General features: G+C 39.1%; 1 protein-coding gene across 2 annotated transcripts; it reads right to left on the minus strand.

Moving 5' to 3' along the window:
* Positions 1-1,571: 1,571 nt before the first annotated feature.
* Positions 1,572-17,149, minus strand: papolg (poly(A) polymerase gamma). Of its 2 annotated transcripts, XM_026309855.1 has the most exons (24): positions 16,794-17,149; positions 15,901-16,059; positions 14,431-14,497; positions 14,168-14,249; positions 11,759-11,868; positions 11,082-11,135; positions 10,346-10,457; positions 9,004-9,093; positions 8,526-8,664; positions 8,329-8,401; positions 6,688-6,808; positions 6,381-6,465; positions 5,093-5,146; positions 4,776-4,895; positions 4,336-4,445; positions 4,113-4,234; positions 3,856-4,013; positions 3,604-3,704; positions 3,152-3,354; positions 2,974-3,057; positions 2,819-2,878; positions 2,565-2,668; positions 2,362-2,462; positions 1,572-2,030 (listed from the first exon to the last, which is right to left on the minus strand). In XM_026309855.1, exons 1-24 carry the CDS (start codon positions 16,808-16,810, stop codon positions 1,855-1,857), a joined length of 2,502 nt encoding a protein of 833 aa, XP_026165640.1. In that variant the 5' UTR covers positions 16,811-17,149; the 3' UTR covers positions 1,572-1,854. The 2 variants fall into 2 exon arrangements, with proteins under 2 accessions (XP_026165640.1, XP_026165641.1); XM_026309856.1 differs by lacking the exons at positions 1,572-2,030; positions 2,362-2,462; positions 2,565-2,668; ... (9 more) ...; positions 6,381-6,465; positions 6,688-6,808 and adding an exon at positions 7,564-8,134.
* Positions 17,150-17,485: the final 336 nt, after the last annotated feature.

Raw genomic sequence — 17,485 nt, forward strand, 5'->3', positions numbered from 1 at the left:
ATAATGAAGAATATGCCTTTTGAAAAAACTGTTCTCTGTACATTTTGTTGGGGAAACTGATGCTGGAAAAAGAGCTTGTGTCCCAACCTGCTCTGATGAAGACACTTCTTTTGCATCACTTTACATTTTGTTGTATACATATAACCTCTGTGCTGAAACAAAACACAAAGACACCCAGCCAGCTTCAGACCATAAAGATGGAGGAGTTGAGGCCCAAGCAAGGAAGAAGTTGTCTCTTGACCCCTCCCTCACACACATGGCCCCAGGAGATGCCTTTTTAAGAACCTCCACAGGAGGCACAGAGGGTTAACACCCAAAACAGGGAATTCTGTCTGTCTCCAACACATAAACATAGCCATCTATGCAAGGATGCTCTCACACAGTCAACCATAAATGCATGCATAAACACACAAACCAGTACAACTCATCAAAAAGCTTTCAACCATTTCTCACAAAGCACCATAAACTCTTTCATGGACATGGAACACAAAAACAACCAGGACTTGGCTCCGGAAGATCAAGAATAACTATCAGACAGACTACGGTGAAAAGGTGGGGATAGGCGGTCAAGCAATATCCTGGAACACAATGTTTTCTGAAGTTTAGCCTTCCTGATGGACCAGAGAATCATTTTTGATGTACACTTATGTATTGACCTTTTGTGGGTCAACCACACTTACCTGACATCTAGGGCTTAAACACAGAAGCAGAAAACTCAAACTGTTATTTCAATCCAAGACAAGCAGCGACACTGTGATAGTGAAGCAACACTGACCGGGACAAGTGTTTTTTGATATGGTTCCTCCAGTGTTCTGTACTAATCCTTGCAGGAGCTCAATAACCTCAATAACTGAAAAGCTTCAGACCGGTTTCATCACTTCCAGAAAAATGCACACCATTTCCTATTGTTGTAGGAATGATTTTCCTCCTCGGCACCTGAGAAGCTCCGATGTCAATGGGTGTCTATGGTCACCTACACACCGCGATTTACAATACTAACCGTGGGTCCACTTAGTCATGGAGGTCCAAAGAGTCATGGTGGTGATTTCTGTTATATCCAAACAAACCCTCAATAAATCCTCCCTGCAACTGTATTCAAACCTATACAGTTTTTACAAAAAATATCCAGGGCTGGAGACTTTTTTTTTGTTTTTTTTTTTGGACAAGCAGTAGAGAAAAACAAAAAAAAAAAAAAAAAAAAAAAAAATAGCCTTTTTTTTAAACTTTTTTTTTTTTTTTTTTAGATAAAACTACAATAGAATGGTCAAAAGACTTAACAGTGATCTCTTGCTTTTTTTTAAGACAAAAAAAGTTATGTACATCAACATTTAATTTACAGGTTTCTGTTTGGGAGAAAAGAAAAAAATCAGCATACACCACAAGTGGGTGCAGCATGTTTCAAAGGTTCTGGGCTGTTTTAAAACATGTTAACTGGAAAATAAGGAAAAACAAATAGAACATCATCTCATTTTCTGTCTGTACTGTATACATTTTTAAACACTGAGGGAAAAGACGAGTTAAAAAAAACAAAAACCAAAAAAAAAAAAAAAAAAAAAAAAAAAAACCAAAAAAAACTTGCTTTAGTTCTCTTGCCAGATGTCTCCGTGAAGTTGCATTAAGTGCCCACTGGTTGTGAGCGTGATAGAGGGCGCTGATAACTTTGACCAAATCACCTATCCACTGGCAAATATATAATCTCTGCAGATCTGAGGTGAGCTGTCCATCCTGCTGCGTCACTCTTGAGACTGACAGACCTGAACACTTCCTGTCCCTGTGTGAAGTCATCTTCTTGGTGTCTGACTTAACTGGAAGCCCCACCTCTGTTCGAACAAATTCAATCTATTAGTTATGTGTTCAAGCTATGTGGATTCTGGCCTTCTCTGTTTCTTTCAGCCTCTTGGCCTGCTCCTCCATAGAGGGGGAGAGGGGTCTCTTGGAGGTCGTTCCGTTCAGTGGGTCACCTCCCCGGCTCACCAACGTAGGGATGGAGCTACCGACTGGAGGTGCTATGTGTTTGGATGTCACATGCTCTAACAGAGAGAAAACAAAGGAGAAAATATCATTTTAGCATCACGCTTTGATCTAGCTTAAGTCTTTTGACAAAAACATCCATTTATTTTTACCAGTTATGTGCATGAGAGAATAGTAATTCCACTTTGCATTACAGTTAATTGGTCCACTTAAAAATTGCTTATTTTCAGAATCAATGTTTCTATTTAAGTACGGTCTTCGAAAAAGTTTCTCAAATATTTTTTGTCTTGAGATGTTCTTGGCAAAATAAACACTGGGTAAAACATCTCCTATGATAGTAAATTGCAACCTTCAAATAGCTGAGCCAATGGTGAAAAGGCAGACACTCACTTGAGCCAATGACAGGAATGGACATGCCCTTTTCTTCACTGGCAGGAGGAGCATCATTGGTGAGGGTGCCTTCAAACACTGGGGGTTTGGGAGGTGTGACGCTGCACAAAATTGAAACAAACCAAGACGTACAAAGTGAAGATATTTAAAACTCAAAAAAGATTAACTGTTTAAACCACCCTCATGCGTCAGATGAAGCTTACTTGTGGCGGTTCAGGGCCAGTTTAATGGAATTTTTGACGACACGGCAGCTGTTGCTGGCGGGGAGAGGCGAGGAGGCATCTGGCAGCTCCATGCTGGGGAGTCTCTGAGGTAAAGACACAGCAACATTAGAGACCACCATATTTGCACTTTAAAAGTCAGTTATTAACTGCTTTACCGAGACGGACACAAAAAATTGAATATTAATTCAAATCAAACCATTCAGTTTTATAATAGTTGTCTACAAAGATGTTACCTGTGTTCTTGAGGTATCGATGGTTGGAATGGGTTTTGCCTTTGATCCAGAAAGAGGAGTCTGATAGTTAAGTGACAAAAGGTGAAATGTTAATCTTGCTCTGTCTGAACCTATACAAGCAGTGAATAAAAGCAGACAGAGTAAACGACACCTACAAAATTTGGTCCTTCCCCATGTGTGTAGAATTCAGATGATGGTGGATATGGCTCTTTAAATGTAGAATTATCACTGGACAGCACCTGCAGGCAACGATCAGTAAAGAAATACATTATGTAGACTGCATGGCAGCTACTATAAATTCCTTTACAACTGAACTGACAACACACTACTCACCTCTGAGTCTTTGTGCCTCTTGGCTGGGTCCTCCTGCGTAGGTGAGCGTGGTCTCTTGGAAAGGGCTCCATTCACAGAGTCCTCCAGGCCATTGGGCTCCTCTTTGGGGCTGCTGGTGTCGATGGGATTCATGCTGCCGCCCATCACTGTGTTAATGGAGCTGCTGGCTGGTGGAGAAGGAGGCTTCACTTTAACTGGAGGCTCTTAAGAAAAGAACAAGACAGATGCAAAAAAGTTAGATAAAGACGTTTTACCAGTATCTTTGATATTTAAGGACGTGTTTTCTACATATATCAGCATGCCCTTTGTTAATTTATAGTGTATTCAAACATTATATATAGGTGACTGTCTTTTATTCTATATAATCCTTAATGTACTTGCGAAATATAGGTAAATGTAGCCCCAGAACAACAATTACTGTCCTTTTCTAGACTAGGCATTTGTAAACTCACTTGAGCCAATGACAGGAATAGACATGCCCTGGTCTGTAGCAGCAGGTGCAGCACTGGGTGCTGGGGAGCTTTCCACAAATAGCTCCTTGGGAGGGATGACACTTCAAAATACAATGAAAAAAGAACATTTACATTCAGCATCAAATTATGGAGATACAAAACACACAAACAGACAAAGTGCACTTAAAATCACTTAATGCTTAAATGCTGGATGTGCAGCATAAGACAACACGAATCACAAGTGGATCATACCTGTCATCTGTGTCAGATGCAGGTTTAGAGGGTTTGCTTGTTGGGGAGCTAAAGGGAGTCCCTGAGTCTGTGTCTCTGGAGCTGTCCAGATGACTGTTGTCCAGAGACATCCGCTTTGCGTTCCCACCATTAGAGCTACGATTCAACTCGGCTATGCTCTGCAGTAAAGAAGGAAAAGGAAGATAAACAAGGACCAATCGACAAATATGTCTACAAATGACAAAGGATTTAACCCAACACAAAAATAGACATCTCACCCTCTTTTTCTTCTGCACTAGCTCAGGAGGAAGATACTGATGGAGCTGTTTCTTCTTAACATGTGTTGCTTCAATCTTCATCCCTTCCTTCAGCATGTTGATGTTGTTGGCTTGTCTGTAAACTACAGAGAACACCAGATTGTGGTAAGGTGTATTGGTTGTTTCCATTGCAGACTTTCTTTACAGCATGTGTGATGATGCCAAGTGATTTGTCAGGACCTACCAGTATCTGTGAAGGACTGGATGTCGTACGTCAGGTCAATATTGACACTCTCTGCATTCTCCACTTTCTTGAAGATGATACCAATGAACCACATGGACACAAAGTCATTCCTGTTGCAGAAACAGGTCAAAATGGAAATGACCATCTTTATTGTATGCTTATATATGCTTTTAATGTTCAAGGTTGAAATGTACACACTTACAGTACTCACAAAGCTGCTGTCAGCTAATTCCATGTCCTTATCCAGTAATTAACAAGACCTTTGGCAAAAATATTGTGCGTTTCTGACTCATACTAGCAATACTCATGTCCTTTTGTCAGGCAAGACAAAAACCTGAAAACTCACTAAGTGACCGTAGAATAAATTTACTAATTCAAAACTTTCTCACTGAGTAGTTTGTATGCATACATCTATAAAAAAAAAAAAAAAATTTACTTACTCATTGCGATTCTCTTTAGACCCGGGAAAGGACTGCGGGTTAACATGAGCTAGCGTAATGTACTCATTTCTCTCCAAGTTTCCCACCAGAACACGGATCTTTGACTCCACCAGGCCAATCCTGACACAAGTAGGATTGAGAACCTTATAGAAGTAAGATCTGCTTCTTTCTTACATAACAAATCATATGAATGCAAAAGGAGAAATCTACACAAACAAAATAAATAAATCAATTGTGGTGCACAGCTGCACAAGCCAGCTCAACAGAAAATTAAACAGTTTATGGAGCTAGCAGAAATCCAGTCCTTTGACACTCACCATTCTAAGTGGTTTTCTTCTGTGGATGCGCTGGCAGTCAGAACGATGTAATGCCTGCAGCACAAAACAGGAAATCAGCGAAGATGTAAAGCAACGTCGTCAAACTTTGAAAGAATCTAAATGCTTATACAGGTCCAGCACCTTTATGTTGACCTCCCAAAGTATGTGGTACAAGTCTTGTAAACATCCCCTTTTACATGTTTATTGGATTTGAATTCTGATTCCAGTGTACATGCTGCGATTCAGCAGCATTTTGACAGTCAACACCTGGGTGTGCTACATGGTAAAACATTAAGCATAACCCATCACACACTTGTGCTCAGACAACCAAAGCGGCCCTGGTAGTGTAGCAGCAGCACCAACAGAACCTGGCAGAAAACGCAGATGTGGAGGCTGTGTGGGAGGCACTTTGACAAACAAATGAGTCGACCAAACTCCACTGACCACAGCAGGATGAGTCAAATCTGCCCAAACTCCAAGAAGTGAAAATAAGTTGGTTGGAAAAAAAAAAAAAACAGAAGAAGAGAGAGAGAGAAAAAAAAAAAAAAAAAATGGCATCATCTGGGTTTGAGTTGCAACTGCATAAATACAGTCTGTGGCAATATGGTTAATGCCAAACTAACAGCCTGCTGTCACTGGGGCGGCAACGGTATAAATTTTCACAGTATGGTACCAATGATAAATACCAGAGTTTAATGGTGTCACAAACAGTATTGCACAATTATAACTACAACAGATCACGTAAAGCATTTTGGTTTCCATGTTATCACCAATGGTGCAGGAAGTACTCACATTTACCTAACTAGAAGTACTAACACCACAATCTAAAAATACTCTGTTAAAAGACCTGCATTGAAAATGTTAGGAATTTAAGTATCATCACCAAAATGTACTAGAACATTCAAAGTACTCAATGCAGAAAAATGACGACTAGTCATTAGCTTTTCTTCTCTGCTGCATGTCTGAGTGTGCTGCCAGTTGTCAGGTCTAACAGGCAGAATGCAGATACGTGTGTGCCAGTGATACTATGTTTGTCGATTTTTTAATACATGTAATAAGCAAATGGTACAGGGTGTGATAACCATTACAGTTTACTCTATACAGTATACACTTAAACTGGGTTACAACCACAGAAACCCTAGTTGCTCCTTATAGGAAACTCATATTTTAAGTATGAGTTAAGTATAACAAATAAATTAATTAATTGAGAAAGCTCTGCATGTATTATCCATTTTGCTTTGGTTAAAGGCAATCCTTCAGTCCTTTGTCTGACTAAATCCATACTTACTTGTACTTTTGGAAAAAGTTGGGTGGCTCAAAGAGTTTGGACCATTCTGCTTTTCCTTGCAGAATCTCATCTGTGACACTAAGACCTGATAAAGAAAGGAACAGAGATATAAAGTTTGACACCAACATTCATTCAGTGACACAAAATAATGTATTACAGGAATATACTGTTACCACTGTCGTCCTCAAAGCTAGACCACGTTTTCAAAGACTTTATTAACCAGATTAAAAAGCAGATATAAACATGTATTTTCTTCAAACAGTACTGCAAAAAAAGTGAAGCTTTGCACGCTTGCATTCAGTATTACCATATTTGAACTCCTCGCTCATGATGGTGCGGGTAGATGTGGAGACGTTGTATGTAGAGTTCTGCTGAGGATAGGCAGGTGTGATGATGGGCATCAGATGGTATCTGTCAGATGGGTTCACCTAAAAACATGGAAAATGGGACCGAAATTGGTTTTCACTGCAACAATGAGAGCATTCACCAACACATGAGCATGACTTTGCACCCACACACTGAAAAGCCACACCTCCCACACAGAGTACATCCCAAAACCCTCTGCTGTTTTTATGTTTCCCTCATTTGCATTTTTTCCTCAGGTGATGCAAAGAAGGTGCAGTCAATCAAACATTTTTGATGAGATGTGTTTCCCTCTCAAACATTATGTGAAGTGCTCAGTTACTAATGACAGCTGCAGTTGGATCACCTATCTGTAGCTGGAGCTGACCTACAGGAGTTTGTATTCACCCACATAACGTGACGTACTACCCAAACAATAAGCACTCATAATCACCGTTACCTCTGCTACTTTCATTCTGATGTTCAACATGACAAAATTTCAAACCTTACACGTCTAGGCCGAGTCACAATATCGTCTTATTCACAAACAACACGTGCATAACAAACCTATAATTAGACAGATCGGTTGCCCCACAAATAAATAAATTTAATTCTCTTAGTAATTAATCGGTTTTTGACTGTCTGTCTTTTCTCTATTAAAAACAAGGACTATGAGTCTGGCCTTTTATCACCATGCAATTATTGATGCACTTGATTCTGAACAATTTTTAATAATGTAGTTGAGAACATGTCCTAGAACAGAAATAGTAGTAGCAGGAAATAAGCTAGTTTGTGCCCACTGATTGTTCGCCCTCCTGTGACTAAACGGAAACAACACCAATAGACAATTGAAATGCGTTTATTGCTGAAGGGACAAAAATATGACAGAGCAGTTACAATGGCTAGAATGTTTTCAATTAATGCAACAAACCCATTAGCTTGGGAGAGATTCAGAAAATTATGAAAAACAGAAAAAAATAAAGCCAAAGGCAAAAGCAATATCCAAGGCCTGGTCTAACAAAATAATTTCAATGGTAGCCTCTGCTGCTCTTAAGGCAATAAAAGTCAGAATAAGAATTCATGACATGAGGGAGTTTGTGTGAAAATGAAGACACAAAAGTGTTTAAAGGTGTCCATGAGAAATATATGTGGCACTACACACACAGTTCTGTTAACTGTCCATACAGGTTTCTGACTGCAGTTTTTTTACTGATGTGATTTAAACACAGATGTCAGATCTAATGAACTGCTGCTAATGCATTTTCACTGACGGGCTGTGGCTGTCTGTCAAAAGACATCCACGTAGGAAGTCTTCCTTGCTCCAAGCTGCTCTGGGAAGCCTCCTCCGAGCAGAGTTAAGAGCATTGGAACTCATGATGGGGGACCCGATCAATGTCGTGGTCACATGAGGACAGAGGAATGAGGAGACATAAAATAAGAGACAATAAAAGTACCTATACTCTCTGCTGAGATTACTTTAAAACACCAAGCTTTTCACAACTCAGCAGATTAAATCAGTGTGTTTGTGTCTGCACAGCAACACGCATAATAACGGGGGCATAACTTTATGAAGACGAGAAAATAAAAACACTGGTGTTATACTCACTCTGGGATCCCATACGGGTAGATTCAGATTACTGTCCTCAGGCTGTTTCAATAGCACAGGGTTTGGCCACTCCCTGCGGAACGGAAATGACAAGTGTACTACTGTAGTAAATAAATGTGTGAACTGCCATAGCACAAAGCTGTGAAACACTGCCATCAAGTGGAGCAGGACACAAATGGAAGCAGCCAGATTCTCACCATTTAGAGAAAACCAAGAAGAACTTGTGGACGAGGGTGGCAGCCACAGCATTAGGGTAGAGCTGGCAGGTCCTGGCCACCAGCATGGCCCATGACACTCCACCCAGAAACCCCAGCATATTGGAGTAGATCCCTCGACCTGCAGGCAAACATATTACAACCAGTGAGCAACATCACACAAATATCAGTGTTTTCTCCACAGAGTGTAGCATAAGTTACAATATACAACACAGGGAAGACATGTAGACTGTATATCTAATTTTATAGATTACTTTAGTCATACAAATTTTTGTGCATTTAAATATTCAATATATTAGCTTAAGTTGTGACAATCACAGTTTGCTTTTGATTATCTCTACTAAACATGGCCCAAAAAGTGTTTATATTCACGATACACTAAATATGACTGAAGGATCTATAAAAAGCAGACATGGCAAAGTAGCTGTCAAAATGCATCCAAAATTCTGAACCGACTTACGTTTTGCCCACAGTTTGATGGCTCTCAATGTCAGTCTGAAGTTTTCTTTGTTTGGCACCAGGTACAAAATTTCATCAGTCACTCGACAGCCTGTAGTAAGGCAAAATGTCAAATCTCAAAACACACTGTGTAAAACCCAGGTTTAAGTTCCAAATAAAATCACACTATTCTTGCTTAGAATCCTAGACAGTGCATTCAAACCCCTTTACTTTTTCCACAATTTGTGTTATAATAGCACAAGGGCAACAAACTACCTCATTTCTAGGCCTACATTCAATAATCCATAATGACTGAAATTTCTGATTTACAAAAAAATTCAGAGCCTTTACTCTGGTACTCCAGAGTGTGCTCAGGATCATCCTGCCTGTTTTACTTATTCCTGATATGAACAAGGACAACAAAACAGGAAAAGTTTGCAGGTATTTTAATGGGTGTCTTCTAATGTGTGGAGAAAGCCCAACCCACAAGTCTACAGCCACAGACAGATGGTTTCTTGTCTTATATATATGATGCTGGGAAAGGAAAATATATCATTTTTTGCACCTGGGATACTGCTAGGCAGACAACTTGTCTGTTACATAGCCAGGTAGTGTAAAGTGTGATTTCAGCTTTCTTTGTGAACTCCGGTTCAAATATTACAGTGTTGAGGCCTGATATGCATCAGTATTTAAGTTCTGTTTTCTGTGTCAAATCTTACCATCCCTCCTCCTGAAAACTCATGAGTTGCAAAGTATGTGATGTTATGACAACTAGCAGCAGAGTTTGTGGAACTGGTCGTTTGAAGCAACCAGGACTCTTCCTACAGTCAGCTGCCTGACCAAACTGAGTAACTAGGCATGAAGGACCTTGGTCAGTGAGGTGACCCAGAACCAAATGGTCCATCTAACAGGACTTTAAAAGTCCTCTGCAGAGATCGGAGAACCTGCTAGATGGACGACCACTTCAGCAGCTCTCCAATCAGGTCTTTGTGGTAGAGGAAGGCACTTCGGGTAAAAGACAGCAGCTTGAAGTTTGTCACAGCATTTAAAGCAGAACTTTAAAATATTATGTCTGGTAAACACCTGGCACTGCTCATCAGTTGGACAATTGTTCTAAAAACATGTTTACACTTTGGTCATTATGGGTTATTGAGAGTCGGCCGATGATAAACAGCAATTATATCAATCTAAGGTTTAACATATAAAAAGTGTGTAAAGAGTGAAGAGGTCTGAAATGTGAACCTACTGCAACTCCCCATTTTGATGGACTACTTAACTCTTGTATGTGTTAAATGTAATTTTGTCAAGTCAAATTTGACTTTGCTATTGTATGGATACAGTACAACAGATGCCACATAGTGTACCATTAAGGCTGCGGATACACCGAATGTCCAAGTTTCTCAGGATGGAGTCTCCTCTTAGGTCCAAGTTGTCTGGAATGGACTGTAAGGCCAGTCTGGCAAAAAGCAGGTCAATCTACATGGGCAGTGAGAGGAAAAACAAGAAAAAATTCTAAACATAGATGTTCTCAAGATCAATACCATAAAGAGACAGATGAAATTACTAAAATAAAAAAGTTTAAGTATTTAAATGCTAGGTACAACAAAATGATTTTTATAAGTTACAAAAGCACAGATGATGGATGCTTGAATCTGTTTTGAAGGAAAAGCAACTGAGTACAAATATGTCAGACTGAGAAACTTCATTTGAAATCACTATTTGCAGAAACCGTTCTTTTAAATAACTCTGCCTGGATATAATTCATAAAATGAAAGTATATGAACAATCCAAAACTTTAAATTCCAACTACAGCATGTATGCACATTTTCAGTATGCAGATAACCGAACAGCAGCCAATATAACACTCAGCGCTCTACTAGAAATTTTAATGAAGCTGAACCACAAGCTGCATCACCAACCTGGGTCAAAAAGATCCCACATCATCAGTATTATACAATATAATTACTGAATAGTTTGTGCTTTGTTGTGCAATGTCGCAAGACCAGCTACCCAACATCCAGCTATCATTCGGTCAGGCCAGAGTAACTGAGAACTGGTGATACAAACAACAGAAATGACTTGTATCTTTAAATAACTTACCTCTATTCCATCAAATTTGAATTTTATCACAGGTACAAAAGCATCCTCGACAGCCTTAAGAGGAAAAAAAGAGGAAATAATATCAAAACAAAGACACGTGGCCGACTGTCAAGTAAAATAATGGCTCCAGCTTATTGCTACTAGAATGTCTCCTATATTGCACATAAATATCAGAACAGTTTAAAAAAAATAAAATAAGATCACTGGTTTTAATAAATACAGACACCTTGGGGAATTAACAGTTTTACCAGCAGAGTAGTAACTAAAAAGCATCAATGCGACTGTCACTGAGAGTTACTACATTATTACTCTGGTGCAGTGTTGTGGTAATTCTATACATATTCACCAAAACTGAATTTATACCCAACCACAAAGATGTAATCTAGCAATGTGCATCAATGCAACTTATAGGTCAGAATTCCCAGTTCAGTTAATTTAGCTTGCCCAGAGAGTGGTGTTCTCCCTGCAGAGCACTGATGTAAGTGGTCTGTTGCTCTTGCATCTTCTACTCTGGACAATATCCAACTCAACACACTCACTTTTTAAGTTATTTTTAAGGATTAAAAATGGGCTTTCTTCACTGGGGAAAATCCAAACATAATACTTTACCTCTGAAAGCCTACAGATTTACTTTGTTACCCTGTGCTGTAACGGCTAATATAGTGAAATAGACTTACCCTCAAATCTTTGATCTCTTCATGCTGTTTCAATTTCTCAAAGAATGACTGGAAAAAGTCACTCCTCTCTACATGCCGTGGAGCCACACATAAGGCATCAATATCAGCTCCTGTAATTAACAATTACTTGAATCAGTTTCATCTTTGTTGAGTATGTTAATTACTTTACAATGGCAGAGTCGTTTTTTCTTTCTCCCTTTTTGCAAAGATGTTAAGGCAGAGACATGTCAATTTCAGGCCATGACAAAAGATCTTTCGTTGACTAAAATGAGAAAGTCGTTAGTTGGACACACAGAACACCAACATGCCAAAGTTAAACTTGTTTGGCACCAGGTTTGTGTGCCCCCCTGGCAGCCTCTATGCACAGTGAAAGATCATTACTGACAGAATAAATTAGTAGCATCACTGGATTTTTACAGTGTCCTGAGTGCTTCTGTAGGTCCCACACCACCAACAGAATAACAGAGCTGGGTGTGGGAGGAAGGTTTGAACAGGACTAGGACAGCCTGTCTTCATATCCAGCATGAAAACACTATAGACCTTCACACAGTTTTTAATAAAGTTCTTAATCGACAGCAAGACATTTTTGAGGTGTGGCGTACTTGAGAAAGATTGTTCATATTGGCTCTGTTCAGATACTGGGCTAAGAGCTTGTCTCAAACCTGAAATTATAGCTTTTTTTTTTTCTTTTTTTGGGATTTTCGTTTGCACGTCACATTTCCATAATTCTTTCAACTATTTCAATAGAACACAGTTTTTGAAATGTGTGAGTTATTCAATCATTCAACTGGCTGCAATAAACAAATGCATCAGAAACTGGGGTTATACAGCTGACCCAAATTAACAAATAAAATCACCTAAATTTAGTACCAATGCCAATTCTGCAGACATACTTTGAATATTCTCACTTATTCAGATTAATGGAAAAATGCTGATGAGAAAAAGTCAAATAACTTCCTATAGTAACACAGAAATATACGTTTTGACTACGTGCTTAAAGTGATTTTTAAAAAATAGTTGTCTCTTGTTCTTGCTATTTAAAGCTGGGAGGTACTGTGGACCACATTCACACTAATACCTTCAGCCTACAGCAAGGCAGTATTTACCCAGCTTTCTGAGCTCCAAAACAAGTCTTTTCAACACACACTCAGTAGCAGATGAATATGACAATGCCTGCCTTGTGTTTCAGTGTGCACTGAGCTTTTCAAAAACAATGACGCATGCAGGCTTTACATGCACCCACTTCAGGTTTTGTTGTTTTATCATTGCTGACATCAGTCCCTCACAATGCTAACCTTTCTAAGTTAATTTAGACAGGTGCCCTTGATCTGATCATCAAATTCCAATGGTAAAAAAAAGCTTGCTAGTCAAAAAACATCGCACTCGTTTGTTCAAATGTTCTGTATCACATTCGCCAATTGCTAACCTGGCGCTCTTTAAATTATTTATACAAGTCAGCACGTCTCTTGGTAAGGTGCTTTGCCAAGTTAAAGGGCTTTGCAGTGTCCATGCACTTGCCATGACACCTTGCTTTTAACAACCTGAAGGGTTTTTGTTTTAATTACAACAAAAGCAACATGCTTCCAATGTCAATGAGTACTTGCGTTAAATGATCATGATTTCAATATTGATCAAAATATTCATAATTGGGCAGGAAGGCATGCTAGTGCCAGAACATTAGTAGTTAATGTCATGAAATAAAGTCTTTGATGCATGTCCTTCATTCTGCTCAGACCTCTGTAGGGATGGGAATTGAGAGTGGTTCGATTCCTAGGAATCGTTACTCTACTTGCTTAACGATCCCACTTATTGTTACACTGACATCAATACACATTTGTGCGATGATGTATTTGTGTGAGATTCTCACAGGCATGCTCCATATTCTGGTTCAGAACGAGTCCAACATGGCATCGAGGCTGAAGCGCTCCAAAATTTGGTTGTATTTTAGTAGAAAAGACGCCATTACAGCCACTTGCAACACGTGCAGAACTTTCATTACGACATAAGGGAGAAATACCTCCAACATGCATAAACATTTAGCCACACAGCATGCACAAATGTAACATGTTTGATAAGCTGCTTAGCAAAGGTGGTGGTGATGACTCTCAAAGCGGAGCTTATAACAAGCTGTCTTCTGTCGAAAATGTTCATTTCTACAGAGGAATTCTGAATTTTGCTCAAATTGAATGCAAAATGTTAATCCACTTTTTAACATTAATGAATTAATACAAGCAAACCTATTTGTACTATAATTTATTCACTAACCCAATGAGAATTAATAAGAGAATCGGTAAGGAATCTAATCGATAAGTGAGAATCGATAAGGAATTGTAATTGCTAAATTCTGATCAATTCCCATCCCTATTCCTCTGTATTTCACATGTTGCTCCTTACAAAAACGACACATACCTTTGGTGTGCACTCCAAGACGATATGAGCCAAATGTAAATATCTTGCCTCCAACACAGCTAATAGCTGAAGGTGGAAGGTTCTGCGGAAGACAGAAGCATAACAGAGGAAGTCAACATAACTTTCTTCCTCTGCATGGCTAAACAAACGAAATCTTGCAGTTACTTTAATGTTCGATTTGACTATCCCCATTAATGATTTGAGAAGGCATCGTATCACTTTTTTAAAAATAAGAATGCAGATAATGACATAACGGATCGTACCTTTAATTCACTGATCTCTGCGATCCATTCTTTAACAAAGTTATTCAACTTCCCAAGAACTGCAAGTCTGAAAGGAGACAACTTTAAGCAGGTGCTTATTTCAACATCATTACATGGTGAAACCAAAAAGGATAATATAAACACTAAGTTGCGGCTGCTGCTCATAGAATTAGTCGGCTGTGAAAGCACATTTCCAGCTGTCAGTATATAGACTTGAAATTAAAAGATGTAGAGGTTTGTAACTGGCTGGAATATTACAATACGTACAGCACTTCATTACAAGTTATCTATGTGTAGTGAAACAAATGGACAACTGTACACACTGATCCACTATGCCACTTCTACATAAGCCAAATTTGGTTTCAATTTAATAAAGCAAAGAGTTACACCACTTTATTTTCTGATGATTAAGGAGGGGTACCATCAGGATTTTATTTTTATTTTTCATACAAAGTCTTATTGATACCACTCTACATATTTTGGTGCAAAAAATAAAAATGTGATATAAAAAATATATTTTTTAATATTATATTTTTGCATAAATAATTTGATATTTTAATTGCACTCCAATGTTTTCTATTTGTCATTTTTAAACAAATAAAACCTTCCCCCAAAATGACTAAATCCAGCCCTGCTCTGAACAGTTCAGATGATGCTCTGAGACTGAATTTATGAATGCACCCATAACAAGCAACTGGCAAAGGGTTACTTTTAATCAGTCTATGTTCCTATAATTTTAAATCTGCATGTTCTAGGCTGCAAACAAAAGTAACATACCTGGACAAAGATCAACTGAGTTAAGCAACAAAAAACTGTTTCTACAACTGTGATGGACGTTTCCACATATTTCTTGTGTTTCTGTCCTTATATGCAAAAGACTTGTCGCAACAAGACTGGTCAGCATCAACCCTAACGAAGTGTAACACTGCAAACTGTAGTTAGACAAAGTCCTACTAGGTTCTGTATTCCAGAGTCAAAAAAAAATGCAGAAGTCACCAGGTGTGTGTTGCACGGACCAGTGTTGCAATAATAGGAAATGGGAAATCTGTTTAATTTTCTTCCAGTAGCAATAGCAGAACTGGTAATATCAGGACTTATCAATACTACAGTATTATAACAATGTTATAATAATTTAGCACCGGTGCTTGTTCAAAATCAGGATTCAGTAGCCATTCCTACCAATAACAGATAATATCTTAAAAAAAAAAATCATGGCTAGCATTCAGGATCTCACTATTAGGCTCATATTATAATTTCACAATAAAATTTATCTCATCAATAATATTATAAATTCTACATCTAACTTAAAAAGCTTAAAAATTTGAGCTTTGTTGAGACCACTAGAGAAGTGCTAGTGCATTATGTTATTGGTGTTTTTGTTTACAGTGCTTTTCAGAGTAGCTGTGATTTTTGCAACAAAAAACTCAAGAACTTCTATGACAACACTAAAATTACACTCGTGTTCCTCACCTATGGTTCAATTCCTCTTCATCTTCAAACACCCCAAAAGGCTTCATGGCATCACAGAGCTTCTTGGTGTACTGGTGGTCTATGTCTCGTGGGGGTGCAAGGCTAATGGCAGAGGTGATTCCATAATGTTTCTGAGGCTGCTGCCCACCAGGCATGGTGCTGCGAGGACACACAGGGGAACAGGTGCAGCACATGAAATGACAGCTACCAAACACTATCACCGGCAGCTAATCACCGCTACACGATATGGTTTTACAAAGACTGGACAACATGTGAAAATGCGATTAGTTACCAAGTTAAGGCGACGGCGTTTGTCAGCGCTGGCTAACTATGAAGGTGTTCAAGGTGTTTTGGTGCGGCGTTTCTATTCCTGTTAGCGCGAAGCCATGTGTAAACACTTAGCGTTAGGTTACATTTACACTACCTGAACAAGTACATGTACAGCCCCGTAACAGAAAGCAATAATAAATGAGAAAAGCGAGTTTACTAAGTCCACTACTGTGCTGACAGGTAACAGTTTCCCTCAAATGGAGACAGATGAATATTAGCCCAGAGGCTACAAACAGCTTGAAAGCGCTAACAGATTTGCTAACTTAGCAACTTAGCCAACATTAGCTGGCTGCTACGGAAGACTCCATGTAACTTAAACCTGGTTCTCCAATCACAGCAATTTAATAATGTTCTCAAACGGGAACAAGTGGTACCTGTCTGTGTTATCAGGCGCATTTAGCTTCACTGTAGTGAACAACAACAAAGCAGCGCGCTCGCTAGCAGACGCTGCAGGCCTTGTTTGGCTGTTGTGACAGCTAGCTAGCGTTAGCCTATTCTTTCGAAGTCTCCTAACGCGAACAAACATGTTCACAAGGGGGAAATGCTCACCGTGCATCACTTACCTTGACATTTCTTTCATGACACTGTAAAAAGCGCGCACCGTTTTTCAGATATAAACTCGTAAAAAACTAAGAAACTCGGCAAGTGGAAATGGTAACAGCTTCGAGCTGATTCTCGTTACAACAATGGTCACTTTCCAGAGAACAGTTCAAACCTTCCCACTGAACCGGAATCACTTCTTATAAGATAACGTATCCGTCCGTAATCCTGAATGAATAATCATATCTAACTCGTTTACACAACGTACAGGCTGTAGGCTGCTACCAGCTAAACACGCGTTTAATTGCTGTTAGGGCTGTATTTTTATTCCAAACTACAAGTGTAAGGGCAGCGTGTGCGTGCAGCACGCTAAGCAACCATCGTCAGGAGGCCACAGATCACATGACCGCCGAGGCCTGCTGCTGCTGCTCAGCCCATTATTTCACAGCTGCAACTGTGCAAAGTATTTAAGTTTATTCAGTTACTGTACTTGGTGCAGTTTTTGTACAATATGGAGGTATCTATGCTTGAGTATTATCAACTTCTTCTACTTCACACATCCCTTCAAAATACTCCATGACATTTATTTTATAACTTACTATCAGATAGGCCCACTGTGCATACACTGGCATCCTAAAGCCTTATTGATCCTTTGTAGGAAATTCTAAAACTACCCAGCAATATGGAAATTAACTAAAATCATAAGCATAAATGT

The sequence above is a fragment of the Mastacembelus armatus genome, chromosome 15 (genome assembly GCF_900324485.2).
Source record: "Mastacembelus armatus chromosome 15, fMasArm1.2, whole genome shotgun sequence".
NCBI lineage: Eukaryota > Metazoa > Chordata > Actinopteri > Synbranchiformes > Mastacembelidae > Mastacembelus > Mastacembelus armatus.

Excerpts from the sequence above, each read along its gene's own strand:
- papolg (XM_026309855.1), bottom strand. Across the intron at positions 3,355-3,603 it reads TATTCCTGTCATTGGCTCAA|AGCCTCCAGTTAAAGTGAAG; the intron begins GTGAGTTTACAA and ends TCTTTTCTTAAG. Across the intron at positions 2,669-2,818 it reads TCGATACCTCAAGAACACAG|AGACTCCCCAGCATGGAGCT; the intron begins GTAACATCTTTG and ends TCTTTACCTCAG.